This window comes from Pristiophorus japonicus, chromosome 16 (assembly GCF_044704955.1).
Source record: "Pristiophorus japonicus isolate sPriJap1 chromosome 16, sPriJap1.hap1, whole genome shotgun sequence".
In the NCBI taxonomy this organism is placed as follows: domain Eukaryota; kingdom Metazoa; phylum Chordata; class Chondrichthyes; family Pristiophoridae; genus Pristiophorus; species Pristiophorus japonicus.
This window is the reverse complement of record NC_091992.1, coordinates 14843722-14862468: the sequence shown is the minus strand read 5'-3', so window position 1 is coordinate 14862468 and position 18747 is coordinate 14843722. Positions and strand designations below refer to the sequence as shown.

The 18747-nt window shown below is 41.7% G+C and overlaps 1 protein-coding gene across 4 annotated transcripts in view; it reads left to right on the top strand.

Annotated features, from left to right (window-relative positions):
- mettl16 (methyltransferase 16, N6-methyladenosine) overlaps positions 1-18747 on the top strand; it is a 142014-nt gene that overhangs the window by 97255 nt on the left and 26012 nt on the right. For all 4 annotated transcript variants that reach the window (XM_070857023.1, XM_070857021.1, XM_070857024.1 and 1 more), the window contains 2 exons: positions 16501-16570; positions 17487-17576. In XM_070857023.1, coding sequence (XP_070713124.1) covers positions 16501-16570; positions 17487-17576 — 160 coding nt within the window. The remainder of the gene's footprint in view (positions 1-16500; positions 16571-17486; positions 17577-18747) is intronic.

Sequence of the window (18747 nt, the reverse complement as noted above, 5' to 3'; positions counted from 1 at the left end):
AGTTTCCACATGATTTGCGCCTGATTTTTAGGAGCAACTGGTGGAGAATGGACTATCTTAGAAATCGCAATTCTCCACATTTTTTTTTCTGCAGTTCTAGTCAGGTAGAACAGTTCTACTTTGGAACAGAGTTTTTTCTTCAAAAGGGGGCGTGTCCGGCCACTGACGCCTGATTTGAAAGTTTCCACAGTGAAAACGTACTCCAAACTAAAGTAGAATGGAGCATGTGAAGATTTTTGTAGAACTGAAAAAACCTGTTCTACACATTAAAAAATCAGGCGCAGGTTACAAATTAGGCGTCCAGAACGAGGTGGGGGGGGGCAAGGGAAGTCATTAAATTCTATAATAAATCCTTATTTATACATACAAATATTATACAAATAAATCCAACCTGAATAAACATTTATAAGCAAAGAAAAGATTAAATAAACCATCTTCCTACCTGTGTGAAAGTGCTTCAGGCAGGCCTTTCGGGACCGAAGGCTGCCGGCCCGTCCCCAGCACCAGATTTACAGGTAGGTGGCGTTGGGTCGAGAGAGAGAGAGAGAGAGAGAGAGGTCAGGTTGGATCCAGCCCGGGAGCGGGAGTCGGGTCGGGCCCAGTGGGGGGGGGGTCAGGGCGGGAGGTCGGGTCGGGTGGGGGGGGGGCGGGCGCGGGTGTCGGGTCTGGTCCGGGGGCGGGGAGCGGGTGTCGGGTCTGGTCCGGAGGCGGGGAGGACGGGGAGCGGGTGTCGGGTCTGGTCTGGAGGCAGGGCGGGGGCGGGGAGCGAGTGTCGGGTCTGGTCGGGGGGGGGCGGGGGGGAAGCAGGAGCTGGCCGTGAGAGGAGCCTTATTCACGCAGCCCCACTGAGGCCATTCAGCCAGGGCTAGGGGCTGCGTGCTTCGGGCCCCTCCCACACAGTTCGGCGCCTGGAGCTACTGCACTTGCGTGCCCACTGTAGCGCACATGTGCAGAGGTCCCGGCACTGTTTTCAGCGCAGGGACCTGGCTCCGCCCCCCCACAGCTCGTGCTGGCTGCGCCGAGAGCCAGAGGACCTGCAAGTAGGTGGAGAATACCGAGGATTTTTTTAGGCGCACTTTGTGGCGCGAAAAACGGGCGTCCAGGTCGGGACTGCGCCGTTCTAGGCGTGTGTGGAAACTTGGGCCCAATGAAACATAGAAAATAGGTGCAGGAGCAGGCCATTCGGGCCTGCACCGCCATTCAATGAGTTCATGGCTGAACATGCAACTTCAGTACCCCATCCCTGCTTTCTCGCCATACTCCTTGATTCCCCCTAGTAGTAAGGACTACATCTAACTCCTTTTTGATTATATTTAGTGAATTGGCCTCAAGAACTTTCTGTGGGAGAGATTTCCACAGGTTCACCACTCTCTGGGTGAAGAAGTTTCTCCTCATCTCGGTCCTAAATGGCTTACCCCTTATCCTTAGACTGTGACCCCTGGTTCTGATTTCCCCAACATTGGGAACATTCTTCCTGCATCTAACCTGTCTAAACCCGTCAGAATTTTAAACGTTTCTATGAGATCCCCTCTCATTCTTCTGAACTCCAGTGAATACAAGTCCAGTTGATCCAGTCTTTCTTGATATGTCAGTCCCGCCATCCCGGGAATCAATCTGGTGAACTTTTGCTGCACTCCCTCAATAGCAAGAATGTTCTTCCTCAAGTTAGGAGAACAAAACTGTACACAATACTCCAGGTGTGGCCTCATCAAGGCCCTGTACAACTGTTGTAACACCTCCCTGCCCCTGTACTCAAATCCCCTCACTATGAAGGCCAACATGTCATTTGCTTTCTTAACCGCCTGCTGTACTTGCATGCCAGCCTTCAATGACTGATGTACCATGACACCCAGGTCTTTGTTGCACCTCCCCTTTTCCTAATCTGTCACCATTCAGATAATAGTCTGTCTCTCTTTTTACTACCAAAGTGGATAACCTCACATTTATCCACATTATACATCATCTGCCATGCATTTGCCCACTCACCTAACCTATCCAAGTCACGCTGCAGCCTCATAGCATCCTCCTCGCAGCTCACATAAGAACATAAGAATTAGGAACAGGAGTAGGCCATCTAGTCCCTCAAGCCTGCTCCGCCATTAAAATAGATCATGGCTGATCTGGCCGTGGACTCAGCTTCACTTAACCGCCCGCTCCCCATAACCCTTAATTCCCTTATTAGTTAAAAATCTATCTATCTGTGATTTGAATACATTCAATGAGCTAGCCTCAACTGCTTCCTTGGGCAGAGAATTCCACAGATTCACAACCCTCTGGGAGAAGAAATTCCTTCTCAACTCGGTTTTAAATTGGCTCCCCCGTATTTTGAGGCTGTGCCCCCTAGTTCTAGTCTCCCCGACCAGTGGAAACGGCCTCTCTGCCTCTATCTTGTCTATCCCTTTCATTATTTTAAATGTTTCTATAAGATCATCCCTCATCCTTCTGAACTCCAACGAGTAAAGACCCAGTCTACTCAATCTATCATCATAAGGTAGCCCCCTCATCTCCGGAATCAGCCGAGTGAATCGTCTCTGTACCCCCTACAAAGCTAGTATATCCTTCCTTAAGTAAGGTGACCAAAACTGCATGCAGTACTCCAGGTGCGGCCTCACCAATACCCTGCTTTTGTACTCCATCCCTCTCGCAATGAAGGCTAACATTCCATTCGCTTTCCTGGTTACCTGCTGCACCTGCAAACTAACTTTTTGGGATTCATGCACAAGGACCCCCAGGTCCCTTTGTACCGCAGCTTGTTGTAATTTCTCCCCATTCAAATAATATTCCCTTTTACTGTTTTTTTTTTCCCAAGGTGGATGACCTCACATTTTCCGACATTGTATTCCATCTGCCAAACCTTAGCCCATTCGCTTAACCTATCTAAATCTCTTTGCAGCCTCTCTGTGTCTTCTACACAACCCGCTTTCCCACTAACTAATCTTTGTGTCATCTGCAAATTTTGTTACACTACACTCTTTCCTCTCTTCCAGGTCATCTATGTATATTGTAAACAGTTGTGGTCCCAGCACCGATCCCTGTGGCACACCACTAACCACCGATTTCCAACCCGAAAAGGACTGCCACCCATCTTAGTGTCATCTGCAAATTTGGAGATGTTACATTTAATCCCCTCGTCTAAATCATTAATGTACAGTGTAAACAGCTGGGGCTCCAGCACAGAACCTTGCGGTACCCCACTAGTCACCGCCTGCCATTCTGAAAAGTACCCATTTACTCCTACTCTTTGCTTCCTGTCTGACAACCAGTTTTCAATCCATGTCAGCACATTACCCCCAATCCCATGTGCTTTAACTTTGCACATTAATCTCTTGTGTGGGACCTTGTCGAAAGCCTTCCTAAAGTCCAAATATACCACATCAACTGGTTCTCCCTTGACCACTCTACTGGAAACATCCTCAAAAAATTCTAGATTTGTCAAGCATGATTTCCCTTTCACAAATCCATGCTGACTTGGACCTATCATGTCACCTCTTTCCAAATGCGCTGCTATGACATCCTTAATAATTGATTCCATCATCTTACCCACTACCGATGTCAGGCTGACCGGTCTATAATTCCCTGTTTTCTCTCCCTCCTTTTTTAAAAAGTGGGGTTACATTGGCTACCCTCCACTCCATAGGAACTGATCCAGAGTCAATGGAATGTTGGAAAATGACTGTCAATGCATCCGCTATTTCCAAGGCCACCTCCTTAAGTATTCTGGGATGCAGTCCATCAGGCCCTGGGGATTTATCGGCCTTCAATCCCATTAATTTCCCCAACACAATTTCCCAACTAATAAGGATTTCCCTCAGTTCCTCCTCCTTACGAGACCCTCTGACCCCTCTTATATCCGGAAGGTTGTTAATGTCCTCCTTAGTGAATACCGAACCAAAGTACTTGTTTAATTGGTCCGCCATTTCTTTGTTCCCCATTATGACTTCCCCTGATTCTGACTGCAGGGGACCGACGTTTGTCTTTACTAACCTTTTTCTCTTTACATATCTTGCATCCCCAAGCACTTCATAAAAAGATTTATTGGAGCTTTGACACTACAGTTAAATCATAATTTGTGCAATAATGTAAAATATACACTAAACAAAGTAAATCTAATGAAATCAGATGGAATTGGATCTGAAAACACCGTCCTTAAAGGTTTATAAAAATCAGCCGTTCAGTAATATATCTTAAACTTGTAAATATTGACGTGTAGTTTGTTACAAAAGGTATTAAAGTTTGTGCTCTAGCTGCAGCCGAGTTGACAAAAGCAGAATATTTTCTCATGCAAATAACTGGGCCAGTTAAATGACATGTAATTATCAAATATGACTCTAATCATTAGTTCATAGACCACAGTTCCTGCTACTCTCAGCTGCCTTTGTTTTCAGTGTTTGTTGCGCTGTGAGTAGTGAAATTTTATGAATCATTTTGTGCATCACTGTGAAGTTAACATTATTCGTTATTAAGCAAAAAAACTTGTTCCCTAGTTCAGCAGTTAGCACCTTTTTCTTTTTATCTTGATAAAGGCTAATGAGAAAATTATGATTTGTGAACACATGCTCACTGAAATAAAATATTAAAATGTTACTATATCATGGTACTAATTTCCCTTGATCGCCAGTTTGGGCACTTCTTCAGCCTGGAACTCAATATGAGATATCACTCAGTCTTGTTATTGGGCCATGGCTGTTTACCGTATAAGATTAACAACCACAAAATCCTGCGAATCTCTAATCAATCCCTGGTTTTCAGAAAATAGACAATTCCAACAGAGGCTGTCACCTGAAATGTTAACCTTTTCTATTTTCAAATGCTAATGGACTTGGTGTGTATTTAAAGCATGTTCTAGTTTTATGTCATGCCTATTACCTTTCATATCCAGACATGTTCTACGAGATACAGAATTGAATCAACCATTACAGGAAATTTGAAAACTTGCCTGATTATTACATGGTTTGACTCCAAATTTTAATTGAACTTGGGTCTAATGAACTGCATGTTAAGTGTTCACAAATTCTTTATGCTAATCCATCATATTATAATCTATCTGCTGGCCAATCCATCATATAAAAAGCTGGACTGAGATGACAGCCACAAATTTGATTTAGTTCAAATACAAATGAGATACACAGTGAGTTAATACTTAAAGCACCAGTCACTCCAATTGTGCCTTAATCTTGTTTTGCATATCTGAAAACCCCTCAGATCTAGCTTTGGTTCCTGAATATTTTAGCAACATACTGTAATTGTGTGATTAGAAAAGTGTAATAGGGTACCCGATTCAGCAGTTACATTGTATATCATTACCCATTTAAGTTATTAAATATAGTGTGTGTAAAAATAATTAATGAAACACTCATTAGAAAGCCAAGACATTAAAAGAAAGGAAGACTTGGATTTATTCGGTGCCTTTCACGACCACAGGATGTCTCAAAGCGCTTTACAGCCAATTAAGTACTTTTGGAGTCTAGTCACTGTTGTAATGTAGGAAATGCAGCAGCCAATTTGTGCACAGCAAGCTCCCACCCACAAACAGAAATGTGATAATGACCAGATAATCTTTCTGTTATATTGATTGAGGGATAAATATTGGCCAGGACACCAGGGATAACTCCCCTGCTCTTCTTCAAAATAGTGTCATGGGATCTTTTACGTCCAGTTGAGAGAGCAGACGGGGCCTTGGTTTAACGTCTCATCCGAATGACGTCAATTATTTTCAGCAGCTCCATAGTGTGCTCTAGAGCAGTTTCTGTTTTCTACTGAAGCCTCTTAAGTGGCTGCACTTGAAGGCAAATTTTAATTTTCGAACCAACTTCGCAGATAATGAGAATGTTGCACTGAGTGATGCATAGAGAGTTTTTTTTAAACTTAATTTGTGTAAGGGAAGCTCGAGCCCTTACTCGAGCTTTGAGATGAGCAAGAAAGCATTGTAACTGTGACTAAAATTCACAAAGCAGCACTTGGAACGCAATGAGTTGTGACAGAATTCTCAGCTGTGGGACTCACTCATGCCTACTTTGCCTGCTACTCCAATCAAGGTCAGTGACACAAATCTGTCATGAAGCTATTTACCTGTCTCATTCATTTGTTGCTGAGAAGCTATCTATTCAGGTCATACTACAGCAGCTTGTAGCTTAAAGCTGACAAGCAGAAAGAATTGTATAAATGTCCTCCCTTTTACAGTTTAAAAAAAAACACAGCTCTACAATTCTAAAATGTTTCTTAAAATACTACAGTTATCAGCAAATACATAGCTTTCATGGATTTCTGCTTGAAAGCTGTAAATTCTTGAGTGATTTGATTGTGTCAGCTTTATCCCTCCCATTGAAAGTTTTGACTCCTTACTGCCATACATTTGATTGCCTTCTGGTACCTCATCCAAATGGACATTCTTCTCGTGTAAGGATTGATAGTCAATGTTGGCAGCCATTCAACCCCAGATATATCACAGACAAGCCCAATCCTGCCTTTACCTGTTCCACATAGTGTACATCAAGTAAAGAAGTGCTTGCATTTATGTAGTGCCTTTCACGACCCCCGAACATCCCAAAGCGTTTTACAGCCAACAAAGTACTTTTTGAAGTGTTGTCACTGTTGCATTGTCGGAAATGCGGCAGCCAATTTGCGTACAGCAAGCTTCCACATACAGCAATTTGGTGATGACTAGATGATTTTTTTTGTGAAGTTGATTGAGGGAAAAATATTGGCCAGGACACCGGGCATAACTCCCCTGCTCTTCTTCAAAATAGTGCCATCGGATCTTTTACATCCACCTGAAAGAGCAGATGGGGCCTCGATTTAATGTTTCATCCGAAAGACGGCACTTCCGACAGTGCAGCACTCCCTCAGTACTGCACTGCAGTGTTAGCTTAAATTTTTGTGCTCAAATCTCTGGAGTGGGATTTGAACCCACAACCGTCTGACTCAGTGGTGACAATGCTACTCATTGAGCCACGGTTGTGACCCCAGTGGCTAGAGATTAGGAGTGGGAACTGGCCAGAATTCCACTCCATAACCTAAGGGTTACTAAGGTGCTTCAAGTTCACTTACCATAAGAACAGAAGAACATAAGAAGTAGGAGTAGGTCATACCGCCCCTCGAGCCTGCTCCGTCATTCAATAAGATCATGGCTCATCTAATCATGGACTCAGCTCCACTTCCCTGGCTGCTCCCCATAACCCCTTATCACCTTATCGTTTAAGAAACTGTCTATTTCTGCGTTAAATTTATTTAATGTCCCAGCTTCCACAGCTCTCTGAGGCAGCGAATTCCACAGGTTAACAACCCTCAGAGAAGAAATTTCTCCTCATCTCTGTTTTAAATGGGCGGACCCTTATTCTAAGATCGTGCCCTCTAGTTCTAGTCTCCCCCACCTGTGGAAACATCCTCCCTGCATCCACCTTGTCAAACCCCCTCATAATCTTATACATTTCGATCAGATCACTTTTCATTCTTCTGAATTCCAATGAGTAGAGGCCCAACCTACTCGACCTTTCTGCATAAGTCAACCCCCTCATCCCCGGAATCAACCTAGTGAACCTTCTCTGAACTGCCTCCAAAGCAAGTATGGAAACCAAAACTGCATGCAGCATTCCAGGTGTGGCCTCACCAATACCCTGTCTTGCTGTAGCAAGACTTCCCTGCTTTTATACTCCATCCCCTTTGCAATAAAGGGCAAGATTCCATTGACCTTCCTGATCACTTGCTGTACCTGCATACTATCCTTTTGTGTTTCATGCACAAGTACCCCCAGGTCCCACTGTACTGTAGCACTTTGCAATCTTCCTCCATTTAAATAATAACCTGCTCTGTGATTTTTTTTTCTCCCAAAGTGCATGACCTCACACTTTCCAGCATTCTACTCCATCTGCCAAATTTTTGTCCACTCATTTAGCCTGTCTTTGTTCTTTTGCAGATTTTTTTGTGTCCTCCTCACACATTGCTTTTCCTCCCATCTTTGTATCATCAGCAAACTTGGCTACGTTACACTCAGTCCCTTCTTCCAAGTCATTAATATAGATTGTAAATAGTTGGGGTGCCAGCACTAATCCCTGCGGCACCCCACTAGTTACTGGTTGCCAACCAAAGAATGAACCATTTATTCCGACCCTCTGTTTTCTGTTTGTTAGCCAATCCTCTATCCATGCAAATATATTACCCCCAACCCAGTGAACTTTCATCTTGTGCAGCAACCTTTTATGTGGCACCTTGTCAAATGCCTTCTGGAAGTCCGAATACACCACATCCACTGGTTCCCCTTTATCCACCTTGCTCATTACATCCTCAAAGAATGCCAGCAAATTTGTCAAACATGACTTCCCCTTCATAAATCCATGCTGACTCTGCCTGACCGAATTTTGCTTTTCCAAATGTCCTGCTACTGCTTCTTTAATAATGGATTCCAACATTTTCCCAACCAGAGATGTTAGGCTAACTGGTCTATAGTTTCCTGCTTTTTGTCTGCCTCCTTTTTTAAATAGGGGTGTTACATTTGCAGTTTTCCAGTCTGCTGGGACCTCCCCAGAATCCAGGGAATTTTGATAAATTACAACCAATGCATCCACAATCCCTGCCGCTACTTCTCTTAAGACCCTAGGATGCAAGCCATCAGGTCCAGGGCATTATCTTACTGAGTACCACCTCTTTAGTGACTGTGTTAAGTTCCCCCCCACTATAGCTCCTTGACTATCCACTGTTGGAATATTGTTAGTGTCCTCTACCGTAACTGAGCACACACCAAACAGATGGACGTTCCAGGTCCGCAGGGCTCAGCTACACATTGGATAAACTCAGTAAGCCGTCAACTTTATGCAAAGTGGATAAATATTTGAAGCATAGGAAGATACAGGGCCACAAGGAGAGCGCAGGGCTGTAGGATTCGTTGTGGATTGCTCTAGCAAAGAGCCGGCAAGGACATGATTGGCCAAATGGCCACCTTTTGTGCTGTCAGCTTCTTTAGCTCTCGGTTAAGCATAACTTGTGTAAAATTTAGGATTGATGGAACAATACTGATGAAATGCAAAATTAAAAGAAAAGTAGCTTCGGTATGAATTTAGTTGAAAACAAATACAAGTGAGTTCACTGTTTCACTTGTTCTTACACTCGTGCTCTCGTATGCTTGCTTACTTGTGCTTTCCTTTTATCCTCCATTGCATTCTGCACAAGCTCTCTTCCTTTGATCTCCAGGGTTACCCTCAAGGCTGAGAAATGAACCATAGAGGCAGAATACTCCCAATGCCACAAACTGCATCATTTCCTCATCTATCTTCCAGCTCTGGAGAAGTCTCAGCAGAATATATGGGTGTAGTCCCTGCTGCCTGTCAACTTTAGGTTGAAATGTCAACCACTGCCGTGACTTTTCAGAAAACTTAATAAGTGTTGCCGTCTGATTACATCATCTGTCTGGAAAGCTCACATTTCATGTAAACAGTAAATTAGAAAATGGAACTAATGCCAGTTCCTGGTGATGGTAGTTTGCAGGCACCGTTCTTTGTGTGCACATTTCTCTAAGAAAAACAAATTTTGCTAATTATAAATAAACCCCTTTTTTCTGGCTTTTTAAATCTTTTTCCTTCAATACCTGGCCCCTCTTTCATCTATCTTCCTTTCTATTTTCTTTGTGTCTTGTTTCTTGGACATCAACATTTACCTTGCTTTCATCTTCCCTTTCTCTTTATTACTGTTTATCTGCATCTCTCTTTGTTTCTATGTATCTTCTTCTGTTGTACCGTTCCAGCAAACCCCCAGCTGTGTTTTCTTCCATCTCCACAGTTTAATCATTGGGTTGTTTCACCAACACAGTACATAGTACACTCTGGATGTAAGAATGGCAGATGGGAATATCATCTAAATGGGGAAGTGCTGGGTGTGGGAGTGGCTATGATGAACAAAGGGATTTTGAGTTCTAAGTATACAAGTTATTAAAAGCTAGTTGAGAGATGCAAAAAGCAACCAGAAGGGTTAATGGGATGCTGGGCTTCATCACCAGATGTTTAGAATGGAAAAACAGGAAGTACTACTGCAGTAACAGTGCTGGTCAGACTTTATTGTGTCCGTTTTGGCCACTGCATTTTAGGAATAATATACTGGCCTTGGAGATAGTCCAGAGTTGATTCACAAGGATGACACCTGGGATGAAGAGCCGAGTTGTGATGAGAAATTGTGTAAACTTGGATTATATTCGCTGGAAATTAGGTGTTTAAGGGGTAATCTAATTGAGATATTTAAAAGAATGACGGATAATTAACCTTCTATCGACTATAGGAATCAAGAACTCAGATACATAATACAATTTCATAACAATTTTTTTTAAAGACTTGCATTTATATAGCGCTTTTCATGATCACTCGATGTCCCATAGCACTTTACAGCTGATAAAGTACTTTTTGAAGTGTAGTCACTGTTGCAATGTTGGAAACGTGGCAGCCAATTTGCGCACAGCATCTCCCATGAACAGCAATGTGATAATGACCAGATAATCTGTCATAGCGATGTTGATTGAGGGATAAATATTAACCAGGGCACCGGAGATAATTCCTCTCCTCTTCTTCGAAATAGTGCCATTGGATCTTTTATGTTCACCTGAGAGAGCAGACAGGGCCTCGGTTTAACATCTCATCCTAAAGACGGCACCTCCGACAGTTCAGAACTCCCTCAGCATTGCACTGGAGTGTCAGCCGAGATTTTTATGCTCCAGTCTCGAATTGGACTTGAACCCAAAACCTTTTGACTCAGAAGTGAGTATGCTACCAACTGAGCCACTGTTTGGAAAGAAAGAACTTGCATTTAAATAGCACCTTTCGCATCCTCAGGACATCCCAGGGAGCCAATAAAGTACCTTTGAAGTGTAGCCACTGTTCTAACGTAGGGACTTTTTAGCTAAAGCAGTTTAAACTGAATGCAGGAAATATTTCCTGCAGAGTTGGAGAATGTGGAACACATTGTCCAAGAATGCCATGAATGTAAAGTCAATTTATGGGAGATAGATCCTTGGGGAATATGGGTATGAAGGGATATGGAGAACAACCAGGGAATTGGAATTAAAAGGATAGCATACCATGACTAACAAAAATGGTGTTGCAAGGTGGAGCTGATCTTCCTGTTTTGGTGCACAATAGCTCCTGTAGTATATCAGACAGATTTTCAGATTTATGTTTAATTTTAATTATGTCATAAAAGACAGAACTTCAGTCTACTCTTAATTCAAAGTCTGGTCATTCAAATTATCTGATCATTCACATTTTTAACACTAAAATATCTCTTTGCTGTATTATTTACATTGCTTAACTCAAGTTACTGGATAATTAAAATTTTAGTGCAAAATACAATTTTTGAATTAGCAGCAGCAGACGATACTAAAAGAAGTTAATCACCTACACTGAGGAAAGCTTTCAGAGCATGTTGTTAGCATGACCTGGTGATGGACAAATGTGTCGAGAAATCAACTGTTTTCATGGCTCACTGGAAGATGATAAATTATTTCTAATGACCCTCCCGTAGAGGAACATCTTAAAACAGGAGGAAACGTTAAACCGAGGCCCTATCTGCTTTCTGAGGTGGACGTAAAAGATCCTATGGCATCTGAAAGACGGTACCTCTGACAGCACAGCACGATCTCAGCACTGCACTGGAACTGTGTTCAAGTTCCTACAGTGGGACTTGTACCCACAACCTTCTGACTCAGAGGTGAATGTGCTACTCACTGAGCCACAGCTGACACTGTGCAAGGATGGAGGAGGTTACAGATGTTGGGTGGCGCAAGGCCATGGGAGAATTTGTAGACACAAATTTTAACGCCCATTATATGAATACCATAGATAGTTGCTTTAATGCATCTTTTAGCTACAGAACAATACAACCGTATCCAACAAAAATATTTAGTTTACACCCAATGGAACCTCACTTATGCATGTTCTTCGTTACCTTTGAGAATTTGTGTCGGGGTTGGAGTTTTGGGTTGGAGACCAGAGGAGCTGCTAAAATTGTCCAGTCTTGAATGAGATGCGCAATAAAGGCTCGAGATGTTCACCTGAAATTGTTTGGGATGTGCATGGCACAAAAACATATGCTGACAGAGCAGACAGTGATTTGAATCTTTGAACTGTTGAGTGGCAATTGTTAACTGAAGTACAGATTTGCTGTGGAGTCACGGTCCCATACTTTCTTTCCTCACTTCTCCTGCATTCCCCTTTAGAACATAAGAAATAGGGACAGGAGCAGGCCCCTTGAGCCTGCTCCACCATTCAATAAGATCATGGCTGATCTGATCATGGACTCAGCTCCACTTCCCCGCCCGCTCCCCATAACCCCTTATCCCCTTATCGTTTAAGAAACTTTATATTTCTGTCTTAAATTTATTCAATGTCCCAGCTTCCACAGCTCTCTGAGGCAGCGAATTCCACAGATTTACAACCCTCTGAGAGAAGAAATTTCTCCTCATCTCTGTTTTAAATGGGCGGCCCCTTATTCTAAGATTGTGCCCTCTAGTTCTAGTCTCCCCCATCAGTGGAAACATCCTCACTGCATCCACCTTGTCAAGCCCCCTCATAATCTTATACGTTTTGATAAGATCACCCCTCATTCTTCTGAATTCCAATGAGTAGATGCCCAACCTACTCAACCTTTCCTCATAAGTCAACCCACAAATCCCTGGAATCAACCTAGTGAACCTTCTCTGAACTGCCTCCAAAGCAAGTACAGTATATCCTTTCGTAAATATGGAAATGCAAACTGCACGCAGTATTCCAGGTGTGGCCTCACCAATACCCCATATAGCTGCAGCAAGACTTCCCTGCTTTTATATTCCATCCTCTTTGCAATAAAGGGCAAGATACCATTGGCCTTCCTGATCACTTGCTGTACCTGCATACTATCCTTTTGTGTTTCAATGCACAAGCACCCCCAGGTCCTGCTGTATTGCGGCACTTTGCAATCTTTCTCCATTTAAATAATAACTTGCTCTTTGATTTTTTTTTTCTGCCAAAGTGCATGACCTCACACTTTCCAATATTATACTTCATCTGCCAAATTTTTGCCCACTCACTTAGCCTGTTTATGACCTTTTGCAGATTTTTTGTGTCCTCCTCACATTGCTTTTCCTCCCATCTTTGTATCGTCAGCGAACTTGGCTACGTTACACTCAGTTCCTTCTTCCAAGTCGCTAATATAGATTGTAAATAGTTGGGGAGCCAGCACTGATCCCTGCGGCACCCCACTAGTTACTGGTTGCCAACCAAAGAATGAACCATTTATTCTGACTCTCTGTTTTCTGTTAGTTAGCCAATTCTTTATCCATGCAAATATATTACCCCAACCCCGTGAACATTTATCTTGCGCAGTAACCTTTTATGTGGCACCTTGTCAAATGCCTTCTGGAAGTCCGAATACACCACATCCACTGGTTCCTCTTTATCCACCCTGTTCATTACATCCTCAAAGAACTCCAGCAAATTTGTCACAGATGACTTCTCCTTCATAAATCCATGCTGACTCTGCCTGACCGAATTTTGCTTTTCCAAATGTCCTGCTACTGCTTCTTTAATAATGGACACCAACATTTTCCCAATCACAGATGTTATAACTGGTCTATAGTTTCCTGATTTTTGTCTGCCTCCTTTTTTAAATAGGGGCGTTACATTTGCAGTTTTCCAATCTGCTAGGACCCCCCAGAATCGAGGGAATTTTGGTAAATTACAAGCAATGCATCCACAATCCCTGCCGCTACTTCTCTTAAGACCCTAGAATGCAAGCCATCAGGTCCAAGGGATTTATCTGCCTTTAGTCCCATTATCTTGCTGAGTACCACCTCCTTAGTGATTGTGATTGTGTTAAGTTCCTCCCCCCCCCCCTCCAATCCCATAGCCCCTAGACTATCCACTGTTGGGATATTGTTCGTGTCCTCTACCGTAAAGACTGATGCAAAATATTTGTTCAGAGTTTCTGCCATCTCCATGTTCCCCATTACTAATTCCCCGGTCTCGTCCATTAAGGGACCAACATTTACTTTAGCCACCCTTTTCCTTTTTATATACCTATAGAAACTCTTGCTATCTGTTTTTATATTTTGCCAGGATTCACTTGAGACTTCTTTGCACATGTAAGATTATAAGAAAGAGGAGCAAGAGTAGGCCATTTGGCCCTTCAAGCCTTCTCCGCCCTTCAACAAGATCATGACTGATCATCAACCTCAACTTCATCTTCCCGCACTATTCCCATATCCCTTAATTCCCTTCGTTCCCCAAAAAATGATTGACCTCTGTCTTGAATATACACAATGACTGAGCATCCACAGCTCTCTGGGATCGAGAATTCCAAAGATTCGCAACCCTTTGAGTGAAGAATCTTCTCATCTCAGTCCTAAATGGCTGAGTCCTTATTCTGAGACTGACCCCGTGTTTAGATTCTCCAGCCAGTGAAATATTTTCTCAGCATATTAACCTTGTCAAGCCCCTTAAGAATGTTTTATGTTTCAATTAGGTCATCTCTCATTCTTCTAAACTCGAGGGAATATAGGCCTAGTCTACTCAATCTCTCCTCATAGGGCAATCCCAGGAACCAGTCTCGTGAATCTTCGTTGCACTCCCTCTAACGCAAGTATGTCCTTCCTTGGGTAAGGAGACCAGAACCGGACACAGTATTCCAGGGGTGGCCTCACCAATGGCCTGTATAGTTGTAGTAAGACGACTTTACTTTTGTACTCTAATCCCTTTGTAACAAATGCTAACATACCATTTGCTATCCGAATAGCTTGCTGTACCTGCATGTTAACATTCTATGATTCATGTACAATGATATCCAGGTCCCTCTGAATGCAAACATTTCCCAGTCTCTCGTCATTCAAAAAAATACTCTGCTTTTTTGTTTTTTCTACCAAAGTGGATAAGTTCACACTTCCCCACATTATATTCCATTTGCCACGTTCTTGCCCACTCAGTCAATCTGTCTAGATCTTTCTGCAGCCTCTTTGTGTCCTCCTTACACCTTTTTCCCCCCGAACTTTGTATCACTCAGTCTCTTCATCTCTGTCATTAATATAGGTTGTAAATAGCTGAGGCCCGAGCACTGATCCTTGCAGTACCCCGCTAGTTACAGCCTGCCAACCCGAAAAAGTCATGTTTATTCCTACTCTCTGTTTTTTGTCCATTAACCAATTCTCAATCCATGCCAATATATTACCCCCAATCCCATGAGTCCTAATTCTGTGTAATAATCTCTTGTGTGGCACCTTATCGAATGCTTTTTGAAAATCCAAATAGAATGCATCCACTGATTCCCCCTTATCCATCCTACTAGTTACATCTTCAAAAAATTCAACAGATTTGTCAAACACAATTTTCCTTTATAGTTATGGTGCTTTAGTGGTGGTGAAATTTTTGAGAATATTTGTGTGTACAAGTATTGACTCTTTCAAAAAAATAAATGGGTTAGCAACAGTCCAACACCTCTCATCTGGATGTATTTTAAATAAAGTTTCCGGTTTGGAGTACTGTATTTAGTGCTGCTGTATTGCGAGAACAAAATCAGAGGTGTAAAATGAAATTGTTTCTTTTAATTTCTAATGTTCATGCATCAGGCAGCTTTATACAAGAGTGTAAAAAGTCAGAAACAGCACTATTATGTAACTGCATTTTTGAAATGTTTGTATGTTCCGACAGAGAGAGCGAGAGTTACAGCATGTGGGCATCCTCTGATCCTAATTGTAATGGGGTATAGGAGTTGGTGGAGGGAAGGATGAGTTGTATATAGAATGGTTTATTAAGAAATCTAGGAATATATGGAGAGCAACTTCTGTGCTCTGATTCTATAACTCCCACAACAACACAAAATACAATTGGCCATTATTCTAATTGGTTCAATGATAAGTTCAGGGATGGGATTACGACTGGTTCTGAGATCTAATTGGTCGAAGCGACTCTACAACACTACAGCACGATCTTTTTTTTTAAAAGTTTAAAATTTGTCTGTGAGCACTTTCTATCAACTTTTTCAATCATAAATTCCTATTTCCACATTGAAAATGGTATGTAAACTTGTCACACTGTAATTGCACCCTCCAGCAAGTGGTGATGCTCTATCGCCTCCACTAAGAAAGGTGTAATTACAGCATGACAAGTTTACATGGGTAGTTTCTATTATAAATATGAATATAGAATTTGATAAAGGAAAAAGTGCATTCAGACCTAATATTTCAATGGATTGCAGATATATAAATAGCCAAAACACCATGTTGTCAACATATATATTTATATATATAATAAATTTTGTTCAGCCATGTTGACTTGATTCTCTTTTAATCCCTATTCACGGGGGTGGGGGGGAAGAAGGTGGGAATCATTCAGAAACATGGCCAGATTATGCATATATGGTATAAAAGAACTCTAATAAATTGCTAGATCTTGATCAGCATGTATATTGCTCTTTTCTGCATAGCTTAATATCTCAGTTCGACAAGCAGCCAGTACTTTGGATGGTATTTACTTGCTAAGATGATTTTTCTATTTCTAGATGGTACAGCTGCATGTTGGGAAAGAAATGCAGCTTGACTCCATTGAAAGAAGAACTTCGACAACAAGGGGTAAGAATTGAGATTTGAATGGGGAAGGGAAGGAAGACAGGCTGGGCTATACTTCCAAAGAGAATTCTACCTGCTATTCTGCCGAACAATTGAAATTATGTGTCATTGGAGAATTTGGCAGACTTGGAATGCAAATTGTAACATTAAGATGAATTGAGCATCTTAACCATTTTGTTGGCTTGTCATTAATGGTTTATCTTGTAGTTGTGAGTTCCTATAACAATTTGCTTAAGTTGACAGTGTCACATGGCTATGTTGTATTTATGAGCAAAATGGAGTGTACCATTCTCTGGTCGTGTCCATTGAGATCTGTTTAATAGAACACTGATTAGTGTTTAAGATTTCCTCACATGGTGAACTCCACATCTCTGTTGGGCCATCAGAAGGAAGCACAGAGCGAAAGCAAGCCATTTTCCAAATAGAAAGGCATTTGGCACCACTTTAGTGTGCCTGCTGTCAGATAATGGCAGAGGCCGGGGTATAGGTCACCTACCTGACTTTTCGATTGGATTAGTGTTTGACATAGGATAATTCCATTTTTAAAAAGGGAGAAATTTAAAAATTTGAGTGACTTCTGTGGTTTTAGAGGATGTGCATCATTTATGAGCTATTCTGCAGAACAGATGTAAACAACAAATATCTATCCCAGGATTTAATTGTGAATAATTTAAATTGAAGGCATACTGTCTCCTTTGGGTGATCAGCTCCTTTATACACATGTCAACTTTTTTTTTAACTAAATGTTGGTTATCTTGTGCTAAATAGTGCTTCCCTTGAATATAGTTTGCATTGTTTCACTGAATCTGCTATTGATTGACGTGACTAAAATTGGCAGCTCCAGGCTAAATGCATCAGTTAATGTGCAATCAGTCAAGCTTTTGTTTTTGTGTCTAAGCACCTGCTGTATGTCATCCAGGTCCCTAAAGTCACCCATACTGAATTCTGTCAAGGACGAACCATGAGGTGGGCTCTGGCATGGAGTTTTTATGACGATGTAATTATGCCTGTAAGTATTGCATTCAATGAGACATAATCAATCCTCTATTCCAATTTAAAATACAATGGAAGATTACAGCCAGGGTAAAATATTTCCATGATCATACCTCATTTATTATGTGGAGTTTGAATGTGTACTGTGCAGAATAGAACACACCATGCTCTTGCAAACCCCAGCTTTACCAAGGATGCTGCCTTGTAAAATTAATATAAATATATTTAAACATTAAAAAGTTAATGCCATATAATAGAATTTTGTTGCCACTGAATTTTGGGTCTACCAAATAGGTCCTGGTCTAGTTTTGGATCGAGGCTATCTGTTCTGGTCTACCGAATCCGTCCCAGTTTAGTTGTAGTTGGAGACTGATTAAAGTGACATTAAATCTCTGTAGACTGTAAAATGTAGATACTAATGGCACATGATGTATTGAGCATCAAGTTATATTTATTAAGGATTGCAAAAATTTTTTGTAAAATGTTGAATATATAATTTCTCGTGAACATTTTAATTTAATCCCATGGGGAATTTTGTTTTCATATTTTTAATAAAATCGAATCCTACATTTTAACATTTTAGGAGGCCAGCAAATGGGCTGTGCAGAGCTTTCTATGTACAACGATTACTGGCATTTATATAGTGCCTGTAATATAGAAAAATGATCCACTGCGCCTCACAGAACCGTATGGAACAAGCATTTATTTGCTGCCTGGAGGGGGAAGGAAACAGATTTGAATTCCAGCCTCTTCTGACACACTTAGCCAAATATCTAGAGTAACAATGGCTTGATAATGTTGTCACCTTTTCAAACCCAGTAAAGTTGAGCTGCTGGGTCAGATTCGCAGTTGTACCTATACTAGTGCACCACCTACCAACAAGTACAATGTTGTCAATATCCACAGAAGCCGCTCACTGTGTCCAACCTTCCCACTTGAGTTCATAGCAAGCCTGATCCGCAATTTGGCTTGGAGATGCAATAAAACAATTTTCTTTTTTTCAAAAGAGAAGAGAGTGCAGAAGAAATTCACTAAGATGATCACAGTGATGAGGCACCATTTTACACATTGATTCGTTTGGCCCTAATACATATCTCCCAGCATTTCTGTTTGGTGCATTTAGCCCCTCGAGATCTAAACCTAACTTAATAGCATTTCAATATAGTTCATACCAAGATCCTTCTGTG